The 24,732-nt window shown below is 57.9% G+C and overlaps 1 protein-coding gene across 3 annotated transcripts; it reads right to left on the bottom strand.

Moving 5' to 3' along the window:
• Positions 1–2,092: 2,092 nt before the first annotated feature.
• Positions 2,093–22,604, bottom strand: SSH3 (slingshot protein phosphatase 3). Of its 3 annotated transcripts, none has more exons than XM_054027740.1 (14): positions 22,472–22,604; positions 19,467–19,504; positions 18,598–18,763; positions 16,487–16,605; positions 16,031–16,102; positions 14,535–14,600; positions 12,968–13,162; positions 12,517–12,610; positions 12,150–12,278; positions 11,741–11,787; positions 11,147–11,293; positions 4,910–5,113; positions 4,285–4,744; positions 2,093–3,253 (listed from the first exon to the last, which is right to left on the bottom strand). In XM_054027740.1, the coding sequence occupies exons 1-14, from the start codon at positions 22,535–22,537 to the stop codon at positions 2,699–2,701; spliced, it is 2,358 nt and encodes a 785-aa protein (XP_053883715.1). In that variant the 5' UTR covers positions 22,538–22,604; the 3' UTR covers positions 2,093–2,698. The 3 variants fall into 3 exon arrangements, with proteins under 3 accessions (XP_053883715.1, XP_053883716.1, XP_053883717.1); XM_054027741.1 differs by having other exon boundaries at positions 4,910–5,110; XM_054027742.1 differs by lacking the exon at positions 22,472–22,604 and adding an exon at positions 19,875–20,013.
• Positions 22,605–24,732: the final 2,128 nt, after the last annotated feature.

Below are 24,732 nucleotides of genomic sequence, written 5' to 3'. Positions count from 1 at the left end.
ATGTCACATAACCAGGCCAGGCTGGAATGCAGGGTCGATAAGGCCTGGCTGAAAGCGACCCCTATCTACAGAGGGCCTAGAAAGACAACGGGGACCCCCAGGGCTGCACGACTGCCATCTAACAATGGGGAAGACGTGAACTCAGCATGGCTCTGCAGGACAATGGCACTGGGACCCGCTGACCTGTTGGAGACTCAGCAGCTCTCATGTGGGCCTGACACACACACAGAGGGAGAGAGCCAACCATGGATTCCACAGCAGGCTGGCTGGGTGGAGCACCAGCTTGGCCAGGATGGATGATGTCTTAACCTTTGTCCCTCAGGACTCCCCGTGCTGTGTGCCAGCAGCCTAATGGTTGGAAAAGGCAGCCTGGTGTCCCTGCAGACACTGGCTGTGGTGCCCAGGGCCCTGGAGAGAATGAATAGCTCTGACCAGGCATCTGGCTCAGTTGGACTCATGGGGCAGAGCTCACGGCTCAAAGCAGGAGGGCTGGAGTCCAGTGGCTCTGTTTTGGAGGCGCTGAGGCCGTGTGGCCAGCCCTGGAGGAACAGTGAGCCCCCTCGGGGGACTGGCACACTGAAAGGGGTCCTCTGGGACAGTTTAAAAGCTGGGGCATAGCCCAGATCTTGTGGATCCATCACTCCTGCCCTCTGATTTCAGCCCAATTCATTGCCCTGTGAGAGCTGGTTCCATGCTGAGTCATAGCCTGGGAGGCACCAGAGGGTTTGGGGGGGCAGGGGCACTAATTACCTTGTGCCCCCCTTTCTGATGAGGAGATTGGCCTGAATGGCAGAGGGATGAGCTATTAGGGCCAGACGCTCTGGTGATGGACACAGAACCTGGTGGTGGATGGGAGAGGCATCAGGGGATTGAGACTGGACTGGCTTTGAGCAGGGGGTTGGACTAGATGACCTCCTGAGGTCCCTTCCACCCCTGATATTCTATGATTCTATGATAGACAGGGGATGTTCAAACCTCCTCAGGCCATGACTCAGCTCATCCATTCCTGTGCCTGGGACAGGGCTTTAAGCCACCTTTAAGACTAACAGATGTATTGGAGCATAAGCTTTCGTGGGTGAACAGGTCTCTCTGTTGCTTTTTACAGATCCAGACTAACATGGCTACCCCTATGTTACAAGCCACCTTTGTGCTCCCTGCGTCGGTGGCCAGGTGGCCTTGGGGCTGCTCTAAGTTACACTCTGCTCCCTTTAGGAAGCAGAGCCCAGCTGAGCTGCTGTGCACTCTGGCCACACCCCCTGGGCTGTGGGGCTAAGCAGGCACTGATACCAACTAGGGAGGGCCAGTTCTCAGGGAACAAGCATAATTCATTAATGCACCCAGCTCCCACCATGGCATCGCTCACCCAGCAATAGTGCTGCCCCACAGAGACCCCAACAGGCAGAACCTCCCTGAGCCAAACTGCACTATCCCTGCCCCCCAGCAAGATCTGGGCTGTGTTCATACCCCGGGCCCATCGATGCAGGTGGGGACTTGCTGCAAGCTGGCAGAGATCTCCCTGGCAAAGACCAAGGAGGGGTTAGTCATTGTGCTTCCATTGTGGGGCAGAGGGAAGGATGGGGGGCTGCACAGGGAAGTGTCCCCTTCATGCTGCATTTCCTGGGTTTGAGCCGATTCATTCTGGAGCAGGAGAGGGCTAATGGTCAGAGCACATGAGTCGGGAGCCTGTGTTCTCATCTCAGCCACGGCAGGCGGGCAAGGCTTTCCCGCCCTCAGTTTCCCTCTTTGGAGCCAGCACTCATGTGTGTAAATTGCTTTAAGTTCAATCTGAGGAGGAGTCCAAGAGCCCCTCTGTCCCCCAGGGGTGGGGTGGGAATCGACTGGCAGGGACAGGGGAACCACCAGTGCCCCTGATCTGTGGGGCATCAGGGATCACAGATCACAGGGCTGTTGAGCCAGCACCTTTCCCTAGTTCTCCCCTGGGTGGCTGGGTCACAGACCCCACCTTCCAGGGCTTTGGCTTAGGTGACTGCTCCTTGCTTCCTGTCCCATCCTGAGGCAGCAGAGGGCACAGGAGCCCATCTCCCCCGTGGGCCTGGGGACCCCAGGGAAGGGAGGAGCCCAGAGCCACCTGCAAAGTGAATTAACTCTTTATTTACAGGCGGAGTGAGGCTGGCACAGAGAGATATGGCATGGTGTCTATGTGTGCAGAGCTGGGGAAGGGGAGGAGGGGTTCACCCACTCTCTCCTCAGTCACAGTGATGGGGTTGGCATCCTTTGACCCAACTGACCAAAGCAGTGCTCAATGGCACAAAAGCAAAGGGCTAGTGGGGAGGGACAACAGAGGGCATCATGCCCCCGATCCTCCCCCAGTAACACCTGCTCAGCTGCAGGGCAGGAGCCTCAGGGCAGCATGGGGCTGTGCAGTGTGAAGGGCAGACAGAGCAATCCCCACGGGAGCATGTTCCATCCTTCCTCCAGGTCTGCAGGGGGTGGAGAGGATGCATACTTGGGGGAGGGGCTTTTCCCACCATAGAGTCCATCCCTTCCATTGGCCCTGCCCCCAGCAGCACTCAGGCCCCACCCCCCAAGGGTGATCTGCACTGAGGCCCCCGATATCAAATGCCCTGCCCCCAGACGTTGGCATAGGGCAGCTGCTGGGCCCTAGCACCATCCATGGCAGTACCCTGGGCTATGGGGGCAGAGCCACAGTCAGAGGCAAGGCTACGGGGGTGGAATCTCACCCCGAGCCAGGCTCTAGGTCCACGCTGGCCTGCCGCACCATCCTCCTGGGTCGTGATGGGGGGAGGGTGCCTCCTCTAGTCTGGGGCTCCTGTGATGGGGGCGGGAGGCTAGCAGGCTCCTCCCTGGGGGGTCTTTCCCAGCCAGCTGTCTCCAGCCGCTCCTCGAACTCTCTGGTGCGGCTGAGCACCAGGGCGGCATCCATGAGCTGGGCCACAGAGTAGCGGTGCTCCATGGCACGAGCCCGGCGTGGAGGCGGGGCCCTGGGGCTGGGGCCCTCCACGTGCTTCACAGCCTTGTGCACCTTGCCTGGTGCCGGGTGGTAGGAGATCTGCTTGCACGGCTGGGCATGGCTTCGGGGGACCTGGCGGCTGCGCTGCTGGCCCCGTCGCTTGCCTGTCTTGTCTGTTGGGGCCTGCGGTGGGTGCTGCTTGGCCTTGGAGCCTGGCACGGCTGCCCCCGGCTCCTCCTGGTCCTGTGGGGGTGATAGTGAGGCTGCAGGTTCCGGGGGGGGGCACTCCACAGGGGACTCGCGCTCTGAGGCAGCAAACACCTGCAGGAAAGAGGAAAGGAGGCGAGCAGAGAACAGGTTTGCTCGGGGCACTGATAGACTCAGGCTCTCTCTCTGCTGGGCCCCAATCCCTCCCCTCCTGCCCCACACATGGGCCCCACCTCTAGCTGCGTACATGGCCGTCCTTACCCATACACAAAGTACGCAGCTGCGTAGGGCACCAGGAAATTTGGGGCATCAAATTTCCTGGTGCCCTGCGCAGCTGCGTGCTGCATCAGCCCTGCCTCTTCCCACCCCTGCTCCGCCCCTTCCCCTGAGGACTTCAGAAGCGGTCGGGCTCCCTGCACTCACCGGTAAGTAGAGCAACCCAGCCCTAGCCTGCTCTGCTCCCCGGCTCCCAGCCACACTGCTGGCGAGTGCTGGGGGTTGGTTCCCCCCTGACCATAGACGCCGACTCCGGGGGTGCTCCGGGGCTGGAGCACCCATGGAAAAAAAAATGGTGGGTGCTCAGCACCCACCGGCAGCTCCCTGTGGCCCCGCCCCACCCCCTGCTCACCTCCGCCTCCGCCTCCTCCGTTAGCATGCTGCTGTTTCCTGCTTCTCCTCCCTCCCAGCACTTGCACCGCGACACAGCTGATTCGCGGGGCATGGAGGGAGGGGAGAGGAGGTAGAATGCTGCATGCTGGGGGAAGAGATCCAATGGGGCAGGGAGGAGGCGGAGTTAGGGCAGAGACTTTGTGGATGTGGTTGGAATGGGGGCAGGGATGGGGTGGAGTTGGGGTGGGGGACATGGGCACCCACTGGCGCCGAGAAAGTTGGCGTCTATGCCCCTAATCCCCAAGCCTGTGAACCAGGGGAGCAGAGCAAGCTGGGCTGGGTCACACCACTTCCTGCAGGAAGTGGTCAGCCCCCCCCTCACGGAAGCCTGGGGCGGGGCCCCACACAGCCCCCCCCGCGTAGGGCACCAAAATAGCTAGGGACGGCCCTGGCTGCATAGCACCTTCCCATACCCCTGGATCCCACCAGCTCGGGCTTCCCCCTCCCCCATGATGCCCCCTGGCTGTGCCACTCACCTCCCCCTCAGCAGCACCCCCCAGTGGGGTGGTGGCATCAGGGCTGTCCATCTCGCTGATGCTCCTCATCACGGCGTAGAGGTTGATGCGCCGGTCGCGCGGTGTCCTGGGTGTCTCTGGCACCTGCAGCACAGCCAGGTGCCCCCGGACCTCCTCAGCCCCTGAGTCATCTGAGGCCCCCGGCTCCTCTGCCTCCTGCACCCAGATCTGGGGTCCTTCGCCCCCTGCCGGGGCCTGGGGCTGGGCTGGCTCCTCGGGGGGCTCCCGCAGGGGCCGGAAACAATACTGGGGCGTCGTGACTGGCTCCTCCTCCTGCCGCCCTGGCTCCTCCTCTGAACTCAGTATCTCCTGGCACAGGCTCCCCTCGCTTTCCGATTGGTCGCTGCCAGTGTCACTCCCGTTCACCGTGTCCTCCCATTGGCTGTCTCCTGCCTTCTGCTCCCACAGGCTGCTGTGCCGGCTGTGCAGAGATACACTGAGCTGAACATGAGGCACTGGGGTTGTCACAACAACCCATGCTGGGGAAGGCTGGGCTGGGCAGTTTCCTCCCCCTCCCCGATGTCACAGAACCCCTGCTGGGGGTCAAGGCTAGGCAGTGAAGGCTTCTCCCCCTCCTTGCAGTTACCTGGCGTCCAAGATGCCCTGGTAGAACTCCAGCTGCTTCATGAAGCTGGGGTTGGGGTGCACGATGGGGCGTTGCTCCTGCACATGCCGGTAGGCCCGCTCCAGCGCCCAGCCGTACTCCTTCATGGCGTAGGCAATCACCGTGGAGGCTGAACGGCTTACGCCCATCTTGCAGTGCACCAACACCCGCAAGTTCTGGGCCCTGCTGGGGGATACGGGCTGGTGAGGCAGGCACAAGGGGCTCAGTGCACCTTCTTCACCTCCCCTTCCCAGCTGTCTGCAGACAACTCCAGAAGGGAGCTCACAGCAGTGAGCCCAAGATCGCAGCATGGGCCGGCGCAAGTGACAACAGAGGCTGTGGTACAATCCTGGAAAGCTAAGTACCGGCCGAGATTCACCTACAGAGCAGCTGCTTTACCTTGGAAGCGGATAAATCCATTAGTAGTATCACTCCGACATGTGAGTGCTGGGGAGAATTTGTCTCCTGATGTGGAAGACTGCCCAAAAGCACATCCCTGGGGAACTGCGACCTGGAGACCCTTTGGTGCCAACTGGCAGAGGGCATAAACGGACATAGGGTTTTACAGGTATCCCCTGGGTCTAACGTCTACATAATAGTGAACCGAAGGGAGGCACGTGAGGCCTCTACCAACAACCAGTAATTTGCTGGTTGCCCTAATCATGGTGAGATGTATGGATGTATCTACTGAACACTGCATTCTTAAGGTAGAATCATAGAATATTAGGGTTGGAAGAGACCTCAGAAGGTCATCTAGTCTAACCCCCTGCTCAAAGCAGGACCAACTCCAACTAAATCATCCCAGCCAGGGCTTTGTCAAGCCAGTCCTTAAAAACCTCTTAAGGATGGAGATTCCACCACCTCCCTAGGTAACCCATTCCAGTGCTTCACCACCCTCCTAGTGAAATAGTGTTTCCTAATATCCAACCTAGACTCCCCCACTGCAACTTGAGACCATTGCTTCTTGTTCTGTCAGGTATGTAAGTTATGAAGGGAAGGAACAGGTTCTGTTCAGGCAGGGGGTAGGAAATGCTTCTCTCTCTCCCTGGCTGACCATTGTGTCGTGTGTGGCTTACAATATAAATCAATCTGCGTATGGAGCCACCAGCTAATCAAAACCATGAGGGCGACAAGAGCTCATAATGTCTACAGGAAGCAACACCCGGCAGGAAGGCGGACAGGTTCTGACTAAGATCAAAGAATTAGTGTGGTATATGGGGAGAATGCAGAGAGACATCAATATTCCTTCACCTAGAGCACAAGTTGTGAGGCAGCTTGTCTTATGGAGGCGACAGCTGGCCTGGTTAATAGCTGGGAGAATGACCCTGGGTGAGCTAAGCCTCTTTGAGACAGGACGGTGTGTAAGCTCTAGAAGGCAGGTTATGATTTTGTTTTAGAGGTAACCAGCTGCTTCCAGAGCTTCTAAGTACTTGCTGTTATTTCAGTCTCTTTTCTTTGATAAATAACCTTATCCTTGTTTTCCCTATAAACGTATCACAGTGCAGTGAGCTGAGATGTAAGTGGGAAGCTGAGGGGCATGGTCCCAAATGAACAACGGATCGGTACATACTGCGAGTGTCCAGTGAGCAGGGGCTGGATGCTCCAGGGGGACGCTCGGGGCAGGGCCGGCTCCAGGGTTTTGGCCGCCCCAAGCAGCCAAAACAAAAAAAACAAAAAAACAAAAAAAAAAAGCCGCAATCGCGATCTGCGGCGGCAATTCGGCGGGAGGTCCTTCACTCCCAGGCAGAGTGAGGGACTGTCCGCTGAATTGCTGCCGAATACCTGGACGTGCCGCCCCTCTCCCGAGCGGCCACACCAAGCACCTGCTTGAGAAGCTGGTGCCTGGAGTTGGCCCTGACTCGGGGGTTGGAATGTGCCTGTCGCTCATCTGCAGATGGATAGTGGTGTCTGCTCAGGCTGAGAGGGGGACGATTGTGTTGCCAGTGGAGTCAGGGAGCTGATCTCTGGCAGGCGCAGACAAGGCTCTTTCATGCTAAGGGCAGGTGGTAGTTAGCTGCACAATCCTGGGTACCGCCGGGAAGCATCCCAGGGACATCGGACACTATCTGTACCAGGGCTTCAGAACAGACAAACCAGCAATACAGGAGAAATTCAGACCTGTTTGACCTGGATCCCTCTGGCAACAAACTTTGCCCTGACAGCAAAAAAGCACAGGCCACCATTCGCGAGCTGACCCCCATGGACTACAACCAAAGTGCACTGCCGCAATCACCCAACGACACATTGCAACCCATAAACCCGCCCACACAGCCACGTGCCGAATGGAACAAGTCAAGTAGGAGACAGCAAAGTCCGCAATGAGCAGCTCCGACACCCAGAGCTGAAACAGCCACAAAAACACTGGAACATGGAGAGGCAGCTGGATTCTGGGAGATCGAATTAACTCTTAGCCCTGTCCTGCCGTGCCGCCCCTTCTTCCTGAGCCTCTGTCCTCGTGCTACCTCTTCCTCCCAAGATCCCGCCCCCCATCGCTCACCCTTACAGCCAATAAAAACTGATGGGGCCATGGCCCCCTGGCCCACTGTTTTCCAGCACACCTGCTTCAGGGAGGGAGCACAGAAATGGCTGCTTGACTTCTTTGATTCCTGCATGGAGGTACCCAGGCTGTGGAGCCAGGCCAAAGTGGTCGCACTATTCAAACCACATAAAGACCCTAAACTCTGTAACATTACTACTCAATAGCCTTATTCTGCTTACCCTACAACAGGGGTGGGCAAACTATAGCCCGCAGGCTGGGTCTGACCCGACAGCCATTTTAAGCCGGCCCTTGAGCTCCTGCTGGGGAGCGGGGTCTGGGGCTTGCCCCATTCTGGCCGAGGAGCAGGGTTGGGGGCTGCTCCACGCGGCTCCTGGAAGCAGTGGCATGGCCCCCCTCCGGCTCCTATGCGTTCCAATGGCCCCCTCTGGTGCTCCAATGGGAGCTGCAGGAGCGATTCCTGTGGACGGGGCAACGTGCAGAGCCACCTGGCTGCACCTCCGCATAGGAGCCGGATGGGACATGCCGCTGCTTCCGAGAACTGCTTGAGATAAGCACTGTCCAGAGCCTGAAACCGAGCCTTTCCCCACGCCCCAATCCCCTGCCTCAGCCCAGATCCCTCTCCCACCCTCCAATCCCCTTGATCCCAGCCCAGAGCACCCTCCTGCACCCCAAACCCTTCATCCCCAGCCCCACCCCAGAGCCCAAACCCCCAGCCAGCTTCCTCACCCCCCCAGCACCCCACTCCCCCGCCCCAGCCTGGAACCCCTCCCGCACACTGAACTCCTCATTTCTGGCCCCACCCCAAAGCCCACACCCCCAACCAGAGCCCTCACCCCATCCCACACCCCAACCCCAATTTTGTGAGCATTCATGGCCTGCCATACAATTTCTATTCCCAGATGTGGCCTTCGGGCCAAAAAGTTTACCCACCCCTGCCCTACAAGCTATACGAACTGAGGATAGCAGATGGAATAGCGCCAGCAGTAGAAGGCCAGTTGACTGATGACAATGCCCAGGACCTTCCTGCCTGTGGCCCAGTTGTAAACCTAACTCAATACATCGAAGATGGCTTCGAAGCCTGTAAAATTACAGAAGTTGTGCTGTTGACCTGTCGGTTGCTTATAACCCTGTGAACTATCATGTGCTTCTACTGAAGTAGCAAGGCGGCCCAAGTCATCTCCCTGCTCAAAAAATGACCTTTTATTGTCGTGATAGATGGTCAGAAAAGTTGATGTCGTACTCAGTGGAACGGCTTGCCCCAAGGTTCCGTGGCGTCACCCTTTCTGGTTTATGTCTACACAAATGACCAACTGGAATTCCCGATGTGTGAAGATTCATTTAGGCAGATGATCTTTGCGTCATTACCCAATTGGAAAGATTGGAGGACATTCTAACTGGCTCCTTGAGTGTACTTGGAGAATACTATCACACATGGATCCTGAATGCCAGCCCTAGCAAGACACCAGCTTACACCTTCCACCTGAAACACCGTCAGGCCCAGGGCCGGCTTTAGGCCGATTCCCCCAAATCGGGCCCCGCGCCCTAAAGAAGAGTGCCTAATTTAAGCACCTTTTTAATTTTTTTACTCACCTGGCGGCGGTCCGGGTCTTCGGCGGCACGTCGGCGGAGAGCCCTTCACTCGCTCCAGGTCTTCGGTGGCATTTCGACGGCGGGTCCTTCAGTGCCGCAGAAGACCCAGAGTGAGTGAAGGACCCACCACTGAAGTGCCACTGAAGACCCGGACCACCGCCAGGTATTCGAATCGGGCCTCACCCTTCCTAAAGCCGGCCCTGATCAGGCCAAGCAAAACTATCGTGGGCAGGTACACGTGAGCTCTATGAATATCCAGTGTACCTAAGGGTCACATTAGACAGAACGCTGTCACTCAAAGAGCACATCAAGAAGCTGAAAAAGAAAGTGAATTCCAGGAATTGCGTACTCCAAAAACTGACCCACATAAAAGGGGAGCTGACCCCAAAACATACCAGCTAAGCAGTCTTGCCCTAGCTCCAGAGTACTGCGTCATGTTTGGTCCAGCACGAGTTATGCACACAAAATTGTTACTGAAGTCAATCAATCCCACAGGATCATCACAGGCACTTTTAAACTGTAGCTATACTGCCTTGCAGGGACTGCGCCACCGTCAGTGAGGTAGAAAGGAGAGACCAGAACAGGTGCAGGATCCCAGATACCCACTGCACGGACACATTCCAACATCCAGGAGGCTGAAGTCCCAAAAGAGCTTTGTCTCTGAAAATCCCTTACCCCAAATACCTCTGTGGCAAGCTCCAGAGTAACAAAGAAGCAGGAGAACTTGATTCCTTCAGAGCCACTCCCTCCGGGCACAACCTTGAATGAAAATTCTGCATTGCGACTCCCCAGGGGCGGTGCAACACCCCCAAATTTGAACAGTCTCTTGGGGTGCCAGGTGCCCAAGTGGTCTTCCTGCACAGGGCAGGCCATGTGGCCTCCTGGGCCTGTATCTCTGGGGCTCCAGCCCTCCTGCTTTACACCGAAAGCTCTCTTCAGTGAGGCCAGCTGAGAGAGACTCCTGGTAGAGACTCATCCTCTCTTCAGGGATTAATGCACCTCATCCAGCATTTGCAGTGACACCAAACAGCGTGGGCAGAACAATCAGGTTTATTAGTCAGCTGCGACCCAGCCGAGGAAGGCCTTAGGTTGGCGCAGAGAAAAGAAGGTTGAAACTTGATCTACTGTGGTCAACCCAGATCCCAGCCACGCTGTGGCGTCGTGGCGAACTTCACTTTCAGGCTCGCTGTCTCTCTCTGACTTCTTTCCTTAGTCAGTTCCGAGGTGAGAGCTCCAAGCTTCTTCCAGCAGCCTCCCACACCTCCCAGTCCTTTGTTCTGGAGATGGGCTCTCTGCTCAGCTTCTCTCCTTGTCCTGGAGAGTGGGCTTTCCATTGTCTTCTCAGATGTTCTGCCAGTCTTTTTTAACGACCCATTCAGTCCGCTCTGACAGGTAGGCCATACGAACAAACACACACACACACACACCCCTATGTCTCAGCCTTCACTGAGAGTAAACTTAATCCTTTTCCCCCCCACCAGGTCGCCATGCAAGATATAGGGGAAACTGAGGCACACATAGGGCTCGTAAAAATACTACAGAAAATATCCGCTCTGTCACACACAGATGTATTCTAAATCAAGTGAGAGCCGGGGTGGCAGAGACAGGTGGCAGAGACAGGTGACAATACGATCAAGTGGAAGCTGAGGAATGGCCCAGATGTGAACGTGGAGAGCCTAGGCAAACACCTGAATGCTGCCCCCGCCCTCTTGAGGAAGTATTTGAGATAAGAGACACCACCAGGTCATGGCTGCGGTTTTGGCATGATTAGCTATGATGATTATCTCAGAGATGCCCTCCACGCTCCCTTTTCCAGTGCCCACAAGTGATCCAGGTTACATATGATCCTTCCCATGCATGTCTTTGGACATGTCTCCCCCACACTCACTCCTTTTGTAATACACTCTGCAAGAGGCAGCTTATGTCGCCACCTAGAGGCTGCAGCCCACAGTGCAGCCACAGAGAGGACAAAGGACCAATGCCGCTACCACCTCGGGATCTCATTTAGCTCCAGTGACGGAGGCCAGGGTGTGTGGAGCTGATGGGGCAGCAGCTCCCTGGGGACAGGTGGGGTGATTCGCCCGGTTATCAGCACATGTGAGATTCCCCCCCCAAAGCCTCCCACTTACCGGACAGCTGAGATGAAGTGATATGTCTCCTTCCAGTAGGGCAGCAGCTGGGAGGCCTCTTCGTCATAGAGCCGCACATTCAGGTAGGTGAAATGTGCCGGGAAGAAGTTGTCGATTTCCCGGGTCACATTGAGGATGTGGCTGATTCTGATACAGAGGAGGAGTCAGGGAGGTGCTGGGGGCTCCCCAGTACTACCATAGCCCGAAATACCCTACTTCCAGTGCCCATCCCAGCAGGTAGCCTTGGAGACAAGCTGCCCTGCCCCCACTAGGAGCACCAAGCAGGATGGTGAGGCAGTGCAGGAGGCAGGATTCAAACTCAGCTCAGACAGCCCCTTGCAGCCTGGAGAACAATAGGCAGGCAGGGACAGGGTCGCTCCAAGCTGCCCTTCCCCCAGCACTTGGGCTCCGGTGTTTCAGTATGCACCCTGGTCAGGATGGTTGCTGGGACAGATCCTGCCCTAGGAGCAGCAGCAGACTCACTAATCTCTCTACACCATCTGGCCACTGCAGGGCGATGGAAAGTTGCCCTGGGTCAACACAGGCTAGGTGGGGAATCTTCCCCCAACCCTCCCCCAGGGCCGGAGCACACACCTGTTGCGCTGCAGCTCCTCCAGGTTGGCTGCGTTCCACTCGGAGCCCTAGAGACAGGCAGAGAGGGGGACAGCAGAGTGAATGGACGAATGGGGAAATCTGGGGCAGCAACTGCAGCTGCTCCCTTAGCGCCTTCTCAAGAAAAGTCCTACCCCCAGAGGGCCACATCCAGCCCTGAGTAACTGCAAGAGCGCCCCCTGCTGGGAGAGGATGGGACTGGAGTAGCTGGGAGCTCCCCCAACAACCAGTGCTTCTGCCCCACTTCCCACAGTGCCCCCTGCTGGGAGAGGCCAGAACTGGAGTAGCTGATAGCTCTCCCCACAGCCTGCACTTCTGCTCCACTCCCTGCAGTGGCCCCTCCTGGAAGAGGCCAGGACAGAGCTTTCCCCAGCCCCCGGCAGCTCCTCACTAGGTACAGGTGGTCAAAGATCTTGGAGGGACGGTCCATCTGGGCCATGATGAGCAGCATCTCGTTGTCAATGAACTCCTTGTACTCCTTCAGGCTGCAGCTAGTGCGGCGCTCCAGCTCTGTGCGGATCTGCAAGGGGAACAGACCATCAGAGGGAAGATCCCACTCTGGCCCCGGGGGGGGGGGGGGGAGGTGAGGTTGGCTGTTACTCCCACTTCCCCCTAACCCATACATCCTGCCCCTTTTTCCCTCCCGTCTTCCCAGCCAATCGCTTTCCAGGCCCGCCTTTACCCACAAATGCATGCCCATCCCCATCTTCCACCCTGACCCGCCTCCTCTGCCTCTCCCTCCTCCCCATACACCCCACCTCCTTGGAGGTGATGCTCTCCAGATCAGCCGTGGCCATCAGCTCACGCAGTTTGGCCCGGATCTTCCGCTCCATAAGCTCACGTTCCGTTGGCCTGGGGCACAGGAAAAGGTGGGGTGTCAAAGTCCACAGGGCTCCCACATTCTGCCCCCAGACCCTGCCCCACTTTGGCTTAGATCCAACCAATTTGCAGGTTCCAGGGAGGATTCGAATCTGGTGCTCCAGCAAGGGGGTGGGAGTTCTCTTCCAGCCAGTCGGCATCCAGCATTCGAGGCTCTTACGTGGAGCCCTGCCCTGTCAGATCCTCACTGGCTGCTGAGGTGGGTGATGCCCCAGGGGGACGGGTACATGTGTGGCTCGCTGAATGAAGCTGGTGGGGGAGCCCCCCAATCCCCCACCCTGTGCCAATCCTCCCCATCCCCGCCCATGGCGCTCCCAGCCTGGTACTGACCGGTCAGAGAAGAGGGCAGGGGAGTCAGGCCGCACGGACTCCAGGTCGGACATGGCCAGCCACTCGTTGATGCAGCTCTGCTCTGAGGCTATGGTGCGCTGGTACCACTCAGCCCAGCCCAGCGCGCTGCCCCCAGGGAAGTAGTTGTTTTGGACGGCTTCATTGCACGCCTTGTGCAGTACCTGCAGCACTGACCTGGGGGAGGGGAGCAGACAGGCAGATGGATGTCAGATTGGAGACACAACAAGAGCGAGGCACTGACCCCTGCCCACAGGGACTGGCGGGGGGAGGGGGGCTGTCTCCCCATATGGCACCCCACCTGCTCCCCTGCTGCTTGGCTAGTGCCTGGGAACAGGGCATCTGCACTAGAACTACTTTACTATAACAGTCCCTGTGTGATAAATGAGCGGGGGGCAGGGGGGTGCAGCTCCCTTTTGTGGACACCCAGCCAACCAGTTAGCTACAAAATCCCTGTTAGTAGTTATTCTTTACTTGGTTTACCTGTAAAGGGTTAACAAGCCCACAGATAAAAGGAAAGGAGTGGGCACCTGACCAAAAGAGCCAATGGGAGGGCTAGAACTTTTTAAAATGGAGAAAAAACTTCCCTTTGTGTCTGTTCTGGTTCTAGGGTGACCAGACAGCAAGTGTGAAAAATCAGGATGGGGGTGGGGGTAATAGGAGCCTATATAAGAAAAAGACCCAAAATTGGGACTGTCCCTATAAAATCAGGACATCTGGTCACCCTATGTGGTTCTCTGGGAAAGAGTGGAGACACAGAGCAGCAATGCTGTACGCAGCTTTAATACCAGGTATGAAAAAGCATCAAATCATACCTCAACCCATAGGCACTGACTCCGTGGGTGCTCCGTGAGTGTGTGTTAAAGGGCTTGAGGGTATCCCACAGGAAGGAATTCCCAAATGAGCCTTCCTGGGTCCCAAGGGGTTTTTTGCAGTTGGGTGGTGGCAGCATCTACCCATCCAAGGTCAGAGCGAAACTGTTTAACTGTTTGGGAGTTTAATACCAGCCTGGAGTGGCAAGTATTAATTTTTAGAATCCTTGCGGGCCCCCACTTTCTGCACTCAAAGTGCCAGAGTGGGGAATCAGCCTTGACACCCTATTCCATTGACTGCAGGGCTTTGGCGCAGGGATACACGGGCAGGGGGGGGGAGGGGGTGTAAGATCCCCACAGCTGTCCCACTGCCTCCCATGGCCACCATACCTCCACCCCAGGGCAATCCCCTCAGATATCCCTCCTCCTCCCATGGCCACCATATCTCCACCCCAGCGGCCATGACAACTCCCTCAAAGGAAACCCCAGAGGTATCCCTCTACTTTCTGCAGCCATGACACCTCCTCCCTGGGGCTATCCCCACAGATATCCCCTGCTTTCCAAGTCTGATGGGGGGGAACAAATGGAAAGCTCACAGTCCAGCCCAAATCCCATCTCTCCAACTCTGTCCCTAAACCCTTGTTCTAGTGGGTCCCAGCCACAGTGATAGTCCATCCCCCGCATAATCCCACAGCTCCCACCAGCTGCACTTGACAGGCAGTATGGGGGTCACTCACCACATGGTCTGCACAGAGATGGGTTTGAAGATGCGTGTCTGCCCCCAGGACGTCACACTGAAGCCCCTAGAGACAGAGAGAGGAAGGCAGGGATTTCACAGGGGGGTTGGGCAGGGAGAGGGGGCTGGATGCAGGAGAGAAGGAGGACATTCACCCTTAACACACAGGGTTGGATTGAGGGGCTCAGTGAATGCGCAGTGCCATTTAGGGTGACCAGACAGCAAATGTGAAAAATCGGGATGGGGATGGGGGGTAATAGAAAGAAAAAGACCCAAAAATCGGGACTGTCCCTATAAAATCGGGACATCTGGTCACCCTAGTACCAACCCAGCAGCTCCCTGCAAGTCAGATCACATGCATGAGCAGAGGTGGGGCGGGTTGCAGTGTCTGGGATCTGAGAGTCAAGCTGGGCTCTCTCTGCTCCATACAGCAGCACCAGCATCCCTGATCCACATGAGCCATTTGCAGAGGGAGGAGAGTGTGTTGGTATTCTCCCAACCTCCGCCCACAAACCAAGCCCTGCCCATTTGAGAAGCCCCTCCCCACACAGACTCTCAGCTTCCATTAGAAAAAGTGACATCTGGGCCTTGCAGTACTTCATACAACCACCAGAGGTCACAATGTGCATTAAAGAGCTCCAAATTGTGCAAGGACCCTGGTAAACAAAGGATTCAAAGCTGGGACTCAAGCTGAAAGACAGAAGGCTGTAGCTGTTTCCTTTAATAAATGCCTCCTGTTTAAGGAGGTCTGTGAGGCTAGTGGGTAGAGCACTGGCCAAGGACTCAGAAAACCTGGGTTCTACTTCCGGCTTGGCTACTGGCCTGCTGGGTGATCTTGGGCAAGTCACTTCCCCGCTCTGTGCCTCAGTTTTCTCATCTATAAAATGGTGCTAATGATCCTGACTTTCTTTGTCTAGTGCTTTGAGATTTACTGATGAAAAACCCTAGATAGAAGCCAAGTATTGTTATTCCTTAGATCACCACAGTGGCATCTGTCTGAATATGCAGGCAGCTCAGAGCAACAGCTGGGAGTGGTACAAATGTGTATCAATTTGTGATGTTGACTCTGAAACCTAAGGATGGCCCATTAAAGTTTCCTACATTAGGCAACATTTTGGTAAAATTTCTCACTGCTGACTAGGCTGGTGATGGCTGGTTAAGATGCAGCTGCCCCTGCAGAGCGCACGGGACCCTGAGCACCTTGCGTGGGCCATGGCTGGTGGTGCTGCTGTGGGAGCTGGCATGGCTCTCAGAGCCCCACGACCCTGTTCGGAGAGAGGAGGGGAGCTGTGTGCCAGGCAGCAGTTCAGGCAACAAGTCTGGAGCCTGTACTACCATCTCTGCCCAGCAGAGGGCAGGACAGGCTCTTGCTGGGGGCAGTGTGTGTGGCGAAACACAGTCCTGATTGGACATAAGGCAGAATTTCCCTCTCTTCCCCCCCATCCCCGCACAGGAGATCTCCCCTTGGGGGTAGCACAGACAATTGAGGTCTCTTACCCATCCCCGTCGAGGAAGACCTGGGTGTCGCTCCAGAGGGGCAGCACCATCCCCAGGGTGCATCTGGCCGACCTAGGGGCAGAGAGAGGGGTCAGAGCACACAGCATGGGGGAGGGAGTGTAGGGGTCCCCACTGGGGCGTGGGGGAGGTTACAGACTTGGAACAAGGACCCCACAGACTCCAGCTCCCTGCTCCTGTCCAGGGTTCTGCTCTGGGGCTGGGGGGCAGCCCAAGGGCAGAGCAAAGAATTTGGCCACTCTGGTGCTGAGAGCTCAGGGTTCAGGCAGCTCCTCCCACAGGTTGTGGGGCATGAACCCCCCCCACTCCTCAGTCCTGCTCCTCCTGTCCTAATTCCTGCTCTCCTCTGTGCTCCCCCTCCCCATGCCTCACTCGCCAACACACCCCTTGCATCCCCCATTCCTCCCCGCTCCTCACTGTGCCCCCCCATCTCCTCACCCCTCTTCAGGAAAGTCCACGCCCAGAAGGACCGTCTCGTTCTTGCCCTCCAGCTCCTCTGTTGACACGAGCAGCAGGTACCGGATCCGGTGGGGCCGGGTTGACTCCAGCCGCACGGCCTGAAGACAAAGCCAGAGGCAGACTGAGACCTTCCTCTCCATGTGAACTCCCGGTGCCCCAGTATGCCCCTGCCTCTGTGTCACAGTGCCCTCTGCTGGGGAAGGCGGGGCTAGGCAGTGTAGGCTCCGCCCCCTCCTTGGTGTCTCAGCGCCCCCTGCTGGGGAGGGCAGGGCTGGGCAGTGAAGGTGCCTCCCCCTTCCCAATTTCCCAGCACCCTCACTGGGGAGGGTAGCGTGGACAGTGCAGGCTCCTCCCACTCCCCAATTTCCCAGCACCCCCTGCTGGGAGGGCAGGGCTGGGCAGTGCAGGCTCCTCCCCAATTTCCCAGCACCCCCTGCTGGGGAGGGCAGGGCTGGGCAGTGCAGGCTCCTCCCCAATTTCCCAGCATACCCTGCTGGAGAGGGTGGGGTTGGGCAGTGGTTTCCCAGCTCAGTGTCAGGGCTCTGTAAGGGAGATGTTAAGAGATGAACCCCGGGGTCTCTGTTCTGCTCTGGGGGGGTCAGTGATCCACACACAGCTCTCAGGGCTGGGGGGCCCCTGGGGGCATAGGCAGCATGACTCAACCTTGCAAGCAAGGGAAGCTCTGAGCAACCCTGGGAAGCTCCCTGCAGAGTCCCCTGGGCTGGACTGTGCAGCTGGCTCTGGCTGCCAGCCCAGGAGGCGAGAGCAAGAGCCCTGCATCCATAAATGGGGAACTGGCTGCTCAGAAATGAGATTCCACAGGCAGGGATCCCCTCCCCCAACAACCTCCACACTGCACGCAGACAGCACCCCACCTGCCCCTCCCCAGCAGAGGGCGCTGTGACACCAGAGAGGGGGAGGAGTCTGCACGGACTAGTCATGCCCTCCCCAGCAAGGGGCACTGTGACACCAGGGAGGGGAAAGAGCCTGCACTACCCAGCCCCACTCTCTCCAACCTGGCATGACATCCTGTACCCAGCCAGTGGGTGGAGCAGCCCACGCGCTGGAGTGGTTAACAATTCTCCAATCAGGCTGGGCCAGAGCCAGGGACGGGGAAGAGGGGGGAAGGAGGGACCAGGCCTGGGATTGCAAACAATGAATAATGCTCATGCAATGGATGGACTGCAACCCTGAGCCAGCCTTCCCGGGAGGGAGTCTGTGCACGCAGGGCTGTGGGGAGTGGGATGGGGGGGAGGGGGCGCTGCAGGAACTGGGCTGGTGCAATCAGGATGGGGAGGGGCAGCTGCAGCTGGGAGTGGAGAGAAGGGAGGGGGCGGGGCAGTGAGTAACAGGGCTCAGTTGAGGGGCAGTAGGAGTGCAGGGAGACACAGGTATGGGGGGCGCAGTCTGCCCCTTCCCTTCCCCAGCTACAGTTGTTGCTTCCCCCTTGAGCACCAAGATCAAATCCACTAGGCTGCTCCAAGCTGTTCTCACCCACCCCGCCCAGGGCACGGGCTGGGAACCTAGGCCCCCTGAATGGAGGCGCCAGGACAAGGTGGGGTGGGAGCAATGCATTGTGGGTACACTGAGATAGCTGCTCCTGCAGCACTGGAGCCTGGGGGGCTGGATCGGCCTATTGGGCTAATCTGGGGTAGGGGGTGATGGCGGGAAGATGCTGGACTGGATGGTCCCATAGAGCTAATCTGGGGCGGGGGGGGGGAGGGGGAGATGCTGGACTAGATGGACCCATGGGGCTGATCTGCGGCACAGTGGGGAGATACTGGACTGGATAGACCCATGGAGCTGATCTGGGGTAGGGGGGGAGATGCGGAACTGGATGGACCCATGGGGCTGATCTGGGGCACAGTGGGGAAATGATGGACTGGATGGGCCCATCGGGCTGATATGGGGCAGGCTGGCAGGGAGGGAGGTGAAGGGAAGGGTTGATCCTGAGCTGGATGAACCCAGTGGTTTGATGATCTGATGTGGCGACTGTCCGCCTCACTCATCTCCGCCCCCTGTCCCATTGTTTCCGCCCCCGGTCTGTTCTCTCCTGGGAGCCATTGTGGGCCAGCCATTCCCTGTCTCACCAGGCGGATGGCATCCTCTTGCCGCAGCAGCCCCATCATCAGCTGCAGGTGCTGCTCCTGCTGGCTTTGCATTTGGTCCGGAGAGGGTGGGGCTTCTTGCACCGTCTCCAGCTTTTCCTCTTCCGGCAGGAGCAGGGCAGCCCCTTTGACCATGACGAAGCTGTGGCTGGGCGGGAGAGGGGACATAGATATGAGACAGAGGAACATCCTGCAACTACAAGGGAAGCCAGCCCTGGGGGAGGGGAGGGACCCACTCTGTCAAATTTGAGCACGCCAGCTTCCACTGAGAAAAAGAACTGAGTCGCTAACCCTTAGGGCTGTGAAGACAACCTCCCAGACGTGAGGCGTCTGCCTGAGTCTGTGGGCAGGCGGCTCCTGTGCCTCAGCAGCTGCTCAGAGCTTGGCCACTAACAAGCCCCTGGCCAATTTCAGAGCAGATGATCAGATGCCCGCAGGGGACAGAGGTAAAACTCTCCAGGGACAGGTTAGTTTCACCCTGGGGCTCTGAGCAGATGCAAAGGTGATTAATGGGGGCAGGATTCAAAAGTCAGCAGGGTGGAGGATTGATAGGAGCACCCTCCCCCTCAGCAGCCCACATGCTTGGGGGGCCAATATGGGGCAGAGTCCCTTCTCCTATCCAGCAGCTATAGGGCAGGGACTTCAAATGCAACAGGGAGGGCCCAGCATGGGAATCCCAGCACCACTTCCTCCTTCCAAACAGCAGGGTGCACGGTCATTGCTCCTCCATGGTGGGACCACCTTGCCTGCCTTCCATCTCCCGCCAAGGACCAGGAAGCAGGTGGAGGGGGGCGGGTTGGAAACCAGCTCCCCTTTGGCTGGGGGGGGAGTTTATGGGGGTGGCACCTCACCGTCGCTGCAGCTGGCTCCTCCTGGAAACCTCTTCATCCTGCAAAAGAACCACAGACAGATAGATCAGCCCCAGGCTGGGTGCAGGACTTGCTCCCCAGCAGGGGGTGGGCATATGGGGCATGACCCCATGGCACCCAGCTGGGGCCAGAGATGAGGATGTACCATCCCCCAAGCGCCAGCACAGGCGGGGCAGGTCCAGAGCAAGGCACAAGGATGGGGCAGCTCCTCCGGCCCTGTGGGATGTGAGCGGCACCTCAGGACCCCCGGGAACAAGTTGGCACTGCAGGGCCCCAGGGAGATTCCTGAGCAGCAGTGCTGGGCAGCAGCTAGTGCCAGCAGATGTCTGAATAGGAGCCGGCCCACTGATCACCCTGCCAGGGGCCCCGGTGGTGCCGAAGGGTTCTCACATTCTGCCAGCAGAGCTCTCAGTTCAGAGATGGTGACCTTGTATTGTGTCACCCTTAGTGCCCCAGACCTAAAAACAAGAAGCTGGAGTCAGGGGAGGATCACAGTCCCCATATCTCATTCTCGAATACTTTCCTTTAAACAACCAGAGAAATTCCCCAGCAAAAATACTTTGTGAAGGATGTAAATGGAACAGCAGCGTTGCTGGGAGTCTGAAACAGTGGCCTGGTTCACCCACCCTTACTGGCCATTTCTCCCTAGGGGTGTATGTTTCAAGCCCCCACCCCCAGCAACAGAGCAAGGGGAGCCAGGGATGCCCAGAGAGCCAATGAGGAAGGGCTCCTGGGAGCATGTAATTGGGGAAGGAGCAGCCTGGGGGGGAGCTGCAGACAAAGCAGAGATAGCAGCCCTAGCAGGGGGGAGCAGACAGGATAGGAGAGAACCCTGCCCTCAGTGCAGCACCCCCCTGTGTCCAAGAAGCATCCTGCAGGAGGATTCCTGCTCAGCTCTGGCAGCCTGCAGGGGTCACCTGACTCCTGCCCCTCCCAGGAGTGGGCACAGAGAGCTGAAGGGACAGCAGGGGAGTGTGGCTGATGTTACAGAGGAGCCAGGCTTGGCAGCAGAGTCAGGGACTCCTGCACCCTGGGCCCTCTACTCCAATGGTGCCTGAAGGTACTGCGTATCCCTGCAGCCTGCAAGGCACTCGCTCGAGGTCACAGTCGCTGGCACAGGAAGCTGGAGTTCCTTGATCTTGGCTGGGGTTTGCCACCCACGGTCAGGCTGCAACGGGGAAATGACCGCATTCGGGACAGGCGTCACCCCGACGCCTCCCATCTATTTAGAGCATCGACTGGGCCATGAGCCCTTTCGGGCACCATCCATGGCCTCAGCCTACGTATCAGGACCTTTTTGTTCCGTCCTGAGAGCCGGAACGGGACTCGCAGCCCAGCAACAATTTCCTCTGACATTTTTTAGTGTGGAAAATAAAATTAACAGCATCCCGGCCCTTCCTGAGCGGCAGCTCCCAGCAAGAGCGCGTGCAACCAAACACGACACTCACAAGCCCACGCAGTCGGGAGACTGCTGTACACGGGGAAACTGGGAGTGTGAATCCTGGCACTAGTGCCCCTGGGCATGGATCCTGCTGGGGGGGAGCTGGGAGTATGAAGCCTAGTGCTAGTGCCTGGGGTGTGGATCCCGCTGGAGGGGCACTGGGGGGTGAATCCTAGTGCTAGTGCCTGGGGTGTGGATCCCGCTGGAGGGAGACTGGGGGGTGAATCCTAGTGCTAGTGCCTGGGGTGTGGATCCCGCTGGAGGGAGACTGGGGGGTGAATCCTAGTGCTAGTGCCTGGGGTGTGGATCCCGCTGGAGGGAGACTGGGGGGTGAATCCTAGTGCTAGTGCCTGGGGTGTGGATCCCGCTGGAGGGAGACTGGGGAGTGAATCCTAGTGCTAGTGCCTGGGGTGTGGATCCCGCTGGAGGGGCACTGGGGGGTGAATCCTAGTGCTAGTGCCTGGGGTGTGGATCCCGCTGGAGGGGCACTGGGGGGTGAATCCTAGTGCTAGTGCCTGGGGTGTGGATCCCGCTGGAGGGGCACTGGGGGGTGAATCCTAGCGCTAGTGCCTGGGGTGTGGATCCCGCTGGAGGGGCACTGGGGGGTGAATCCTAGCGCTAGTGCCTGGGGTGTGGATCCCGCTGGAGGGGCACTGGGGGGTGAATCCTAGTGCTAGTGCCTGGAGTGTGGATCCCGCTGGAGGGGCACTGGGGGGTGAATCCTAGTGCTAGTGCCTGGGGTGTGGATCCCGCTGGAGGGGCACTGGGGGGTGAATCCTAGTGCTAGTGCCTGGGGTGTGGATCCCGCTGGAGGGGCACTGGGGGGTGAACCCTAGTGCTAGTGCCTGGGGTGTGGATCCCGCTGGAGGGGCACTGGGGGGTGAACCCAGGCGCTGGGGCCCCAGATCCCACTGCACTCAGCATGACTTTGCAGACTGCAAGACACTAACTGAAGGGGAAGCAGCCTCCGAAGGAAGTGTCCGTTTGTGAAACTTAATGACAAGTCAGTACCAGTGCCCGATAAACCACAGGGCAGCGCAGGCTGCACAAGGGGAATTAGAGCCAGCCACAGGCACTGGGCACCCAGGTGTAATGGCAGCTCTCTTGACGTGCACTACAGCGCCCTCTGCTGGGAGAGGCTGGGGCTGGAGTAGCGGGAGCTCTCCCCTCGCCAGCACTCCCACCCTGCTCCCTACAGCGCCCCCTGCTGGGACAAGCTGGGGCTGGAGCAGTGGGGCACACCCCCACAGCCAGCGCTGCAGGGCACTAACCACTCCACAAGCTTCCTTCCCCCAGCCATGGAGCTCAGCAGGGAGCAGAGACAGCCCCAAAGCCGGCGCAGGAACTAGCGCCGAGGCACGGAGAGGATGGGAAGGGAGGAGGGGGAGCCCAGCTGGGACAGGGACTGGGTCAGGGAAAGGGGAGTCCGGCTCGGGAGTCCAGCTGGGGCCGGGCAGGAGGCCCTAGGGAGGTCTTGGCAAAGGTCCCGGTTGGGGCACGGATGGGTCCTGGCAAGGGTCTCGGCTGGGCCGGAGCAGGCACTCACCTTGCGGCCGGTGGGGAAGCCGTGGCCGCTACCGGCCGGGGACCTGCGGACGGTGACCAGCGCCATGCGCCCCCCGGCCCCACCTGCCACAAACTTCGGGCGCCCCTGGCCGTCCGCCGCCGCCGCCTGGACCAGGAAGAGCCGGGAGCCTGCAGCGCCAGGCGCCTCCCCTGAGGGCGGCTCTTAAAGGGACAGCTCGGCCCCAGGGCTTCCCCGGGAGACAGCGGCTGCCAAGAAGGCGACGTGGGGTGAGCTGAGCCCCTGTTAGTGCCCTTCAGGGTAGTGCACCTCAATCTCCACCGCAGCCGCTGATCTCCCAGTCCTGGGCTGCCCCACACAGCTCTGCCAGTGCCCCTGTGTCCTGCCCCACAGACCCCTGCTCTCCCGGCCCTGGGCTGCCCCCCACAGCTCATCCAGTGCCCCTGTGTCCTGCCCCACAGACCCCTGCTATCCCAGCCCCACGCTTCCCACCCCACGCTATGTTAATACATCTCAATCCCGAATAGCTGCTGAACCTGCTATTCCTGTCCTAGGCTCTTGCCCCTGCCTATTCCCCAGGCCTGCATTCCCAGGTGCACGGGGTTTGGGACGGGAGCCCCACCAAACCCATTGCTTGGGAGTGCAGTGCTTTGGAATTTGAAGCCGGATGGGCCAGGGCAGCAGCTCTCTGTCGCGGTGGCATAACACCCTGTCCCCATCCAGGCAGCAGCCGTCCATCTGTGGGGGTGCTGTGATTGCTCCAGTTCAAGGCCATGTTGACAGCAACTCTTGGGATCTACAAAAAGGTGCCACAAGTACTCCTGTTCTTCTTTTTGCAGATACAGACTAACACGGCTGCTACTCTGAAACCTGTCATCTTGGGATCTAATGAGGGGAAATTGATGGGGAGATGAAAAACTTTGCCATGGGGACACAGAACTAGTAGGGACCATCCAGGTGATCACATCCAGTCCCCTGCTCTCCCATTTAACCCCAGCATATAATCCTGGTCATATATGTACCAAGCTCTACATTAAAACCAGGCCAGTTGTTTGCCCCACTACTCCTAGTGGGAGGTGGGCCAGCCCCACACTCCGCTGGTTGGTAGAAACCTTCTAGTTCCCAACCTGTTTATTCCTGGCCACTTTCTCCCCCTTCATTCTTGTGCCAACATTGTCCTTCATTTTAAATCGCTCGTCTCCCTCCCTGCTGTACTGATAGAGACAGCCCCGCTCCATCTTCATTTTGCCGAGCTAAACAAACCAAACTCTCCGTCTTTTCTCGTCTAACAGGCCCCTGCTCATAAAGCCATTGAAGTGTTGGGCTGGAAAGAGCCATGAGAGGTCATCAGGTCCAGCCCCCCATGCAGGGGCAGGACCAAGTAAACCTAGACCATTCCCAGGCAAGGGTTTGTCCCACCTGTTCCTAAAATCCTCCAACCTCTCTTGGTTCCAGAGCTGAACTATCCTTAGAGTTAGAAAGTTTTTCCTACCATCTAACCTAGATATTCCTTGCTGCAGATTAACCCATTACTTCTCACCCTGCCTTCAGTGGACACAGAGAACAATTTATCCCCGGCCTCATTATAACAGCCCTTAACGTATTTGAAGACCTATCAGGTCCCCCCCTTAGCCATCATTTTTCAAGACTAAATGTGCCCCGTTTTTAACCTTTCCTCATAGGTCAGTTTTTTTAAATCTCCAATAATTTTTCTTGCTCCCCTCTGGCCTCTCCCGAGTTTGCTCACATCCCTCCCACAGCATGCACCCAGAACTGGACACAGGACTCCAGGTGTGGACTCACCAGAGCTAAGTAGAGTGGGACAGTTACCTCCCGTGTCATAGATCCTAGAAACCCTTTTCTCTGCACCAGTTCTGAATTCTTGAACGCTGGTGCCCAGAACTGCGCACAGAATTCCAGATGAGGTCTCACCAGTGCCTTGTACAACAGCACGAACCCTTCCCTACCTGTACAAGAATTACCTCACCTGACACATCCTTGGATTCCAATTGCCTTTTGCACAGCCATATCACATTGGTGGCTCATTGTCATCCTGTGATCATCTCGTACAGGCATGTCTTTCTCCGCTGTTCTTTCCAACTGATGAGCACCCAAATTAGAGCAGAAATTCTTCTTTTTAAGACATTACTAATGGGAGGGGAGTGGCAAGAAGGGGGTAAGCTAGAGGGTGGACATGGGGATTGCAGCTCAGGGATTCATGGAGCTAATGAAAGCCAGTGCAGCCACTTGGCCCCTTCTCTGCTCTAGACTCTCAGGCATGG

This window comes from Malaclemys terrapin, chromosome 4, assembly GCF_027887155.1.
Source record: "Malaclemys terrapin pileata isolate rMalTer1 chromosome 4, rMalTer1.hap1, whole genome shotgun sequence".
NCBI classification, from domain to species: domain Eukaryota; kingdom Metazoa; phylum Chordata; order Testudines; family Emydidae; genus Malaclemys; species Malaclemys terrapin.
The sequence above is the reverse complement of the archived record's forward strand: the minus strand, read 5'-3'. Positions and strand labels throughout refer to the sequence as shown.

Bases quoted from the DNA above. Each gene is read 5' to 3' on its own strand.
- SSH3 (XM_054027740.1), bottom strand. From the start codon at position 22,537: ATGGCGCTGGTCACCGTCCGCAGGTCCCCGGCCGGTAGCGGCCACGGC. The intron at 12,279-12,516 runs GTGGGGTGTATG...TTCCCCTTGCAG, and splicing joins AGAGCATCACCTCCAAGGAG to ATCCGCACAGAGCTGGAGCG. The intron at 11,788-12,149 runs GTGAGGAGCTGC...GCCTGTCTCTAG, and splicing joins TCTTTGACCACCTGTACCTA to GGCTCCGAGTGGAACGCAGC.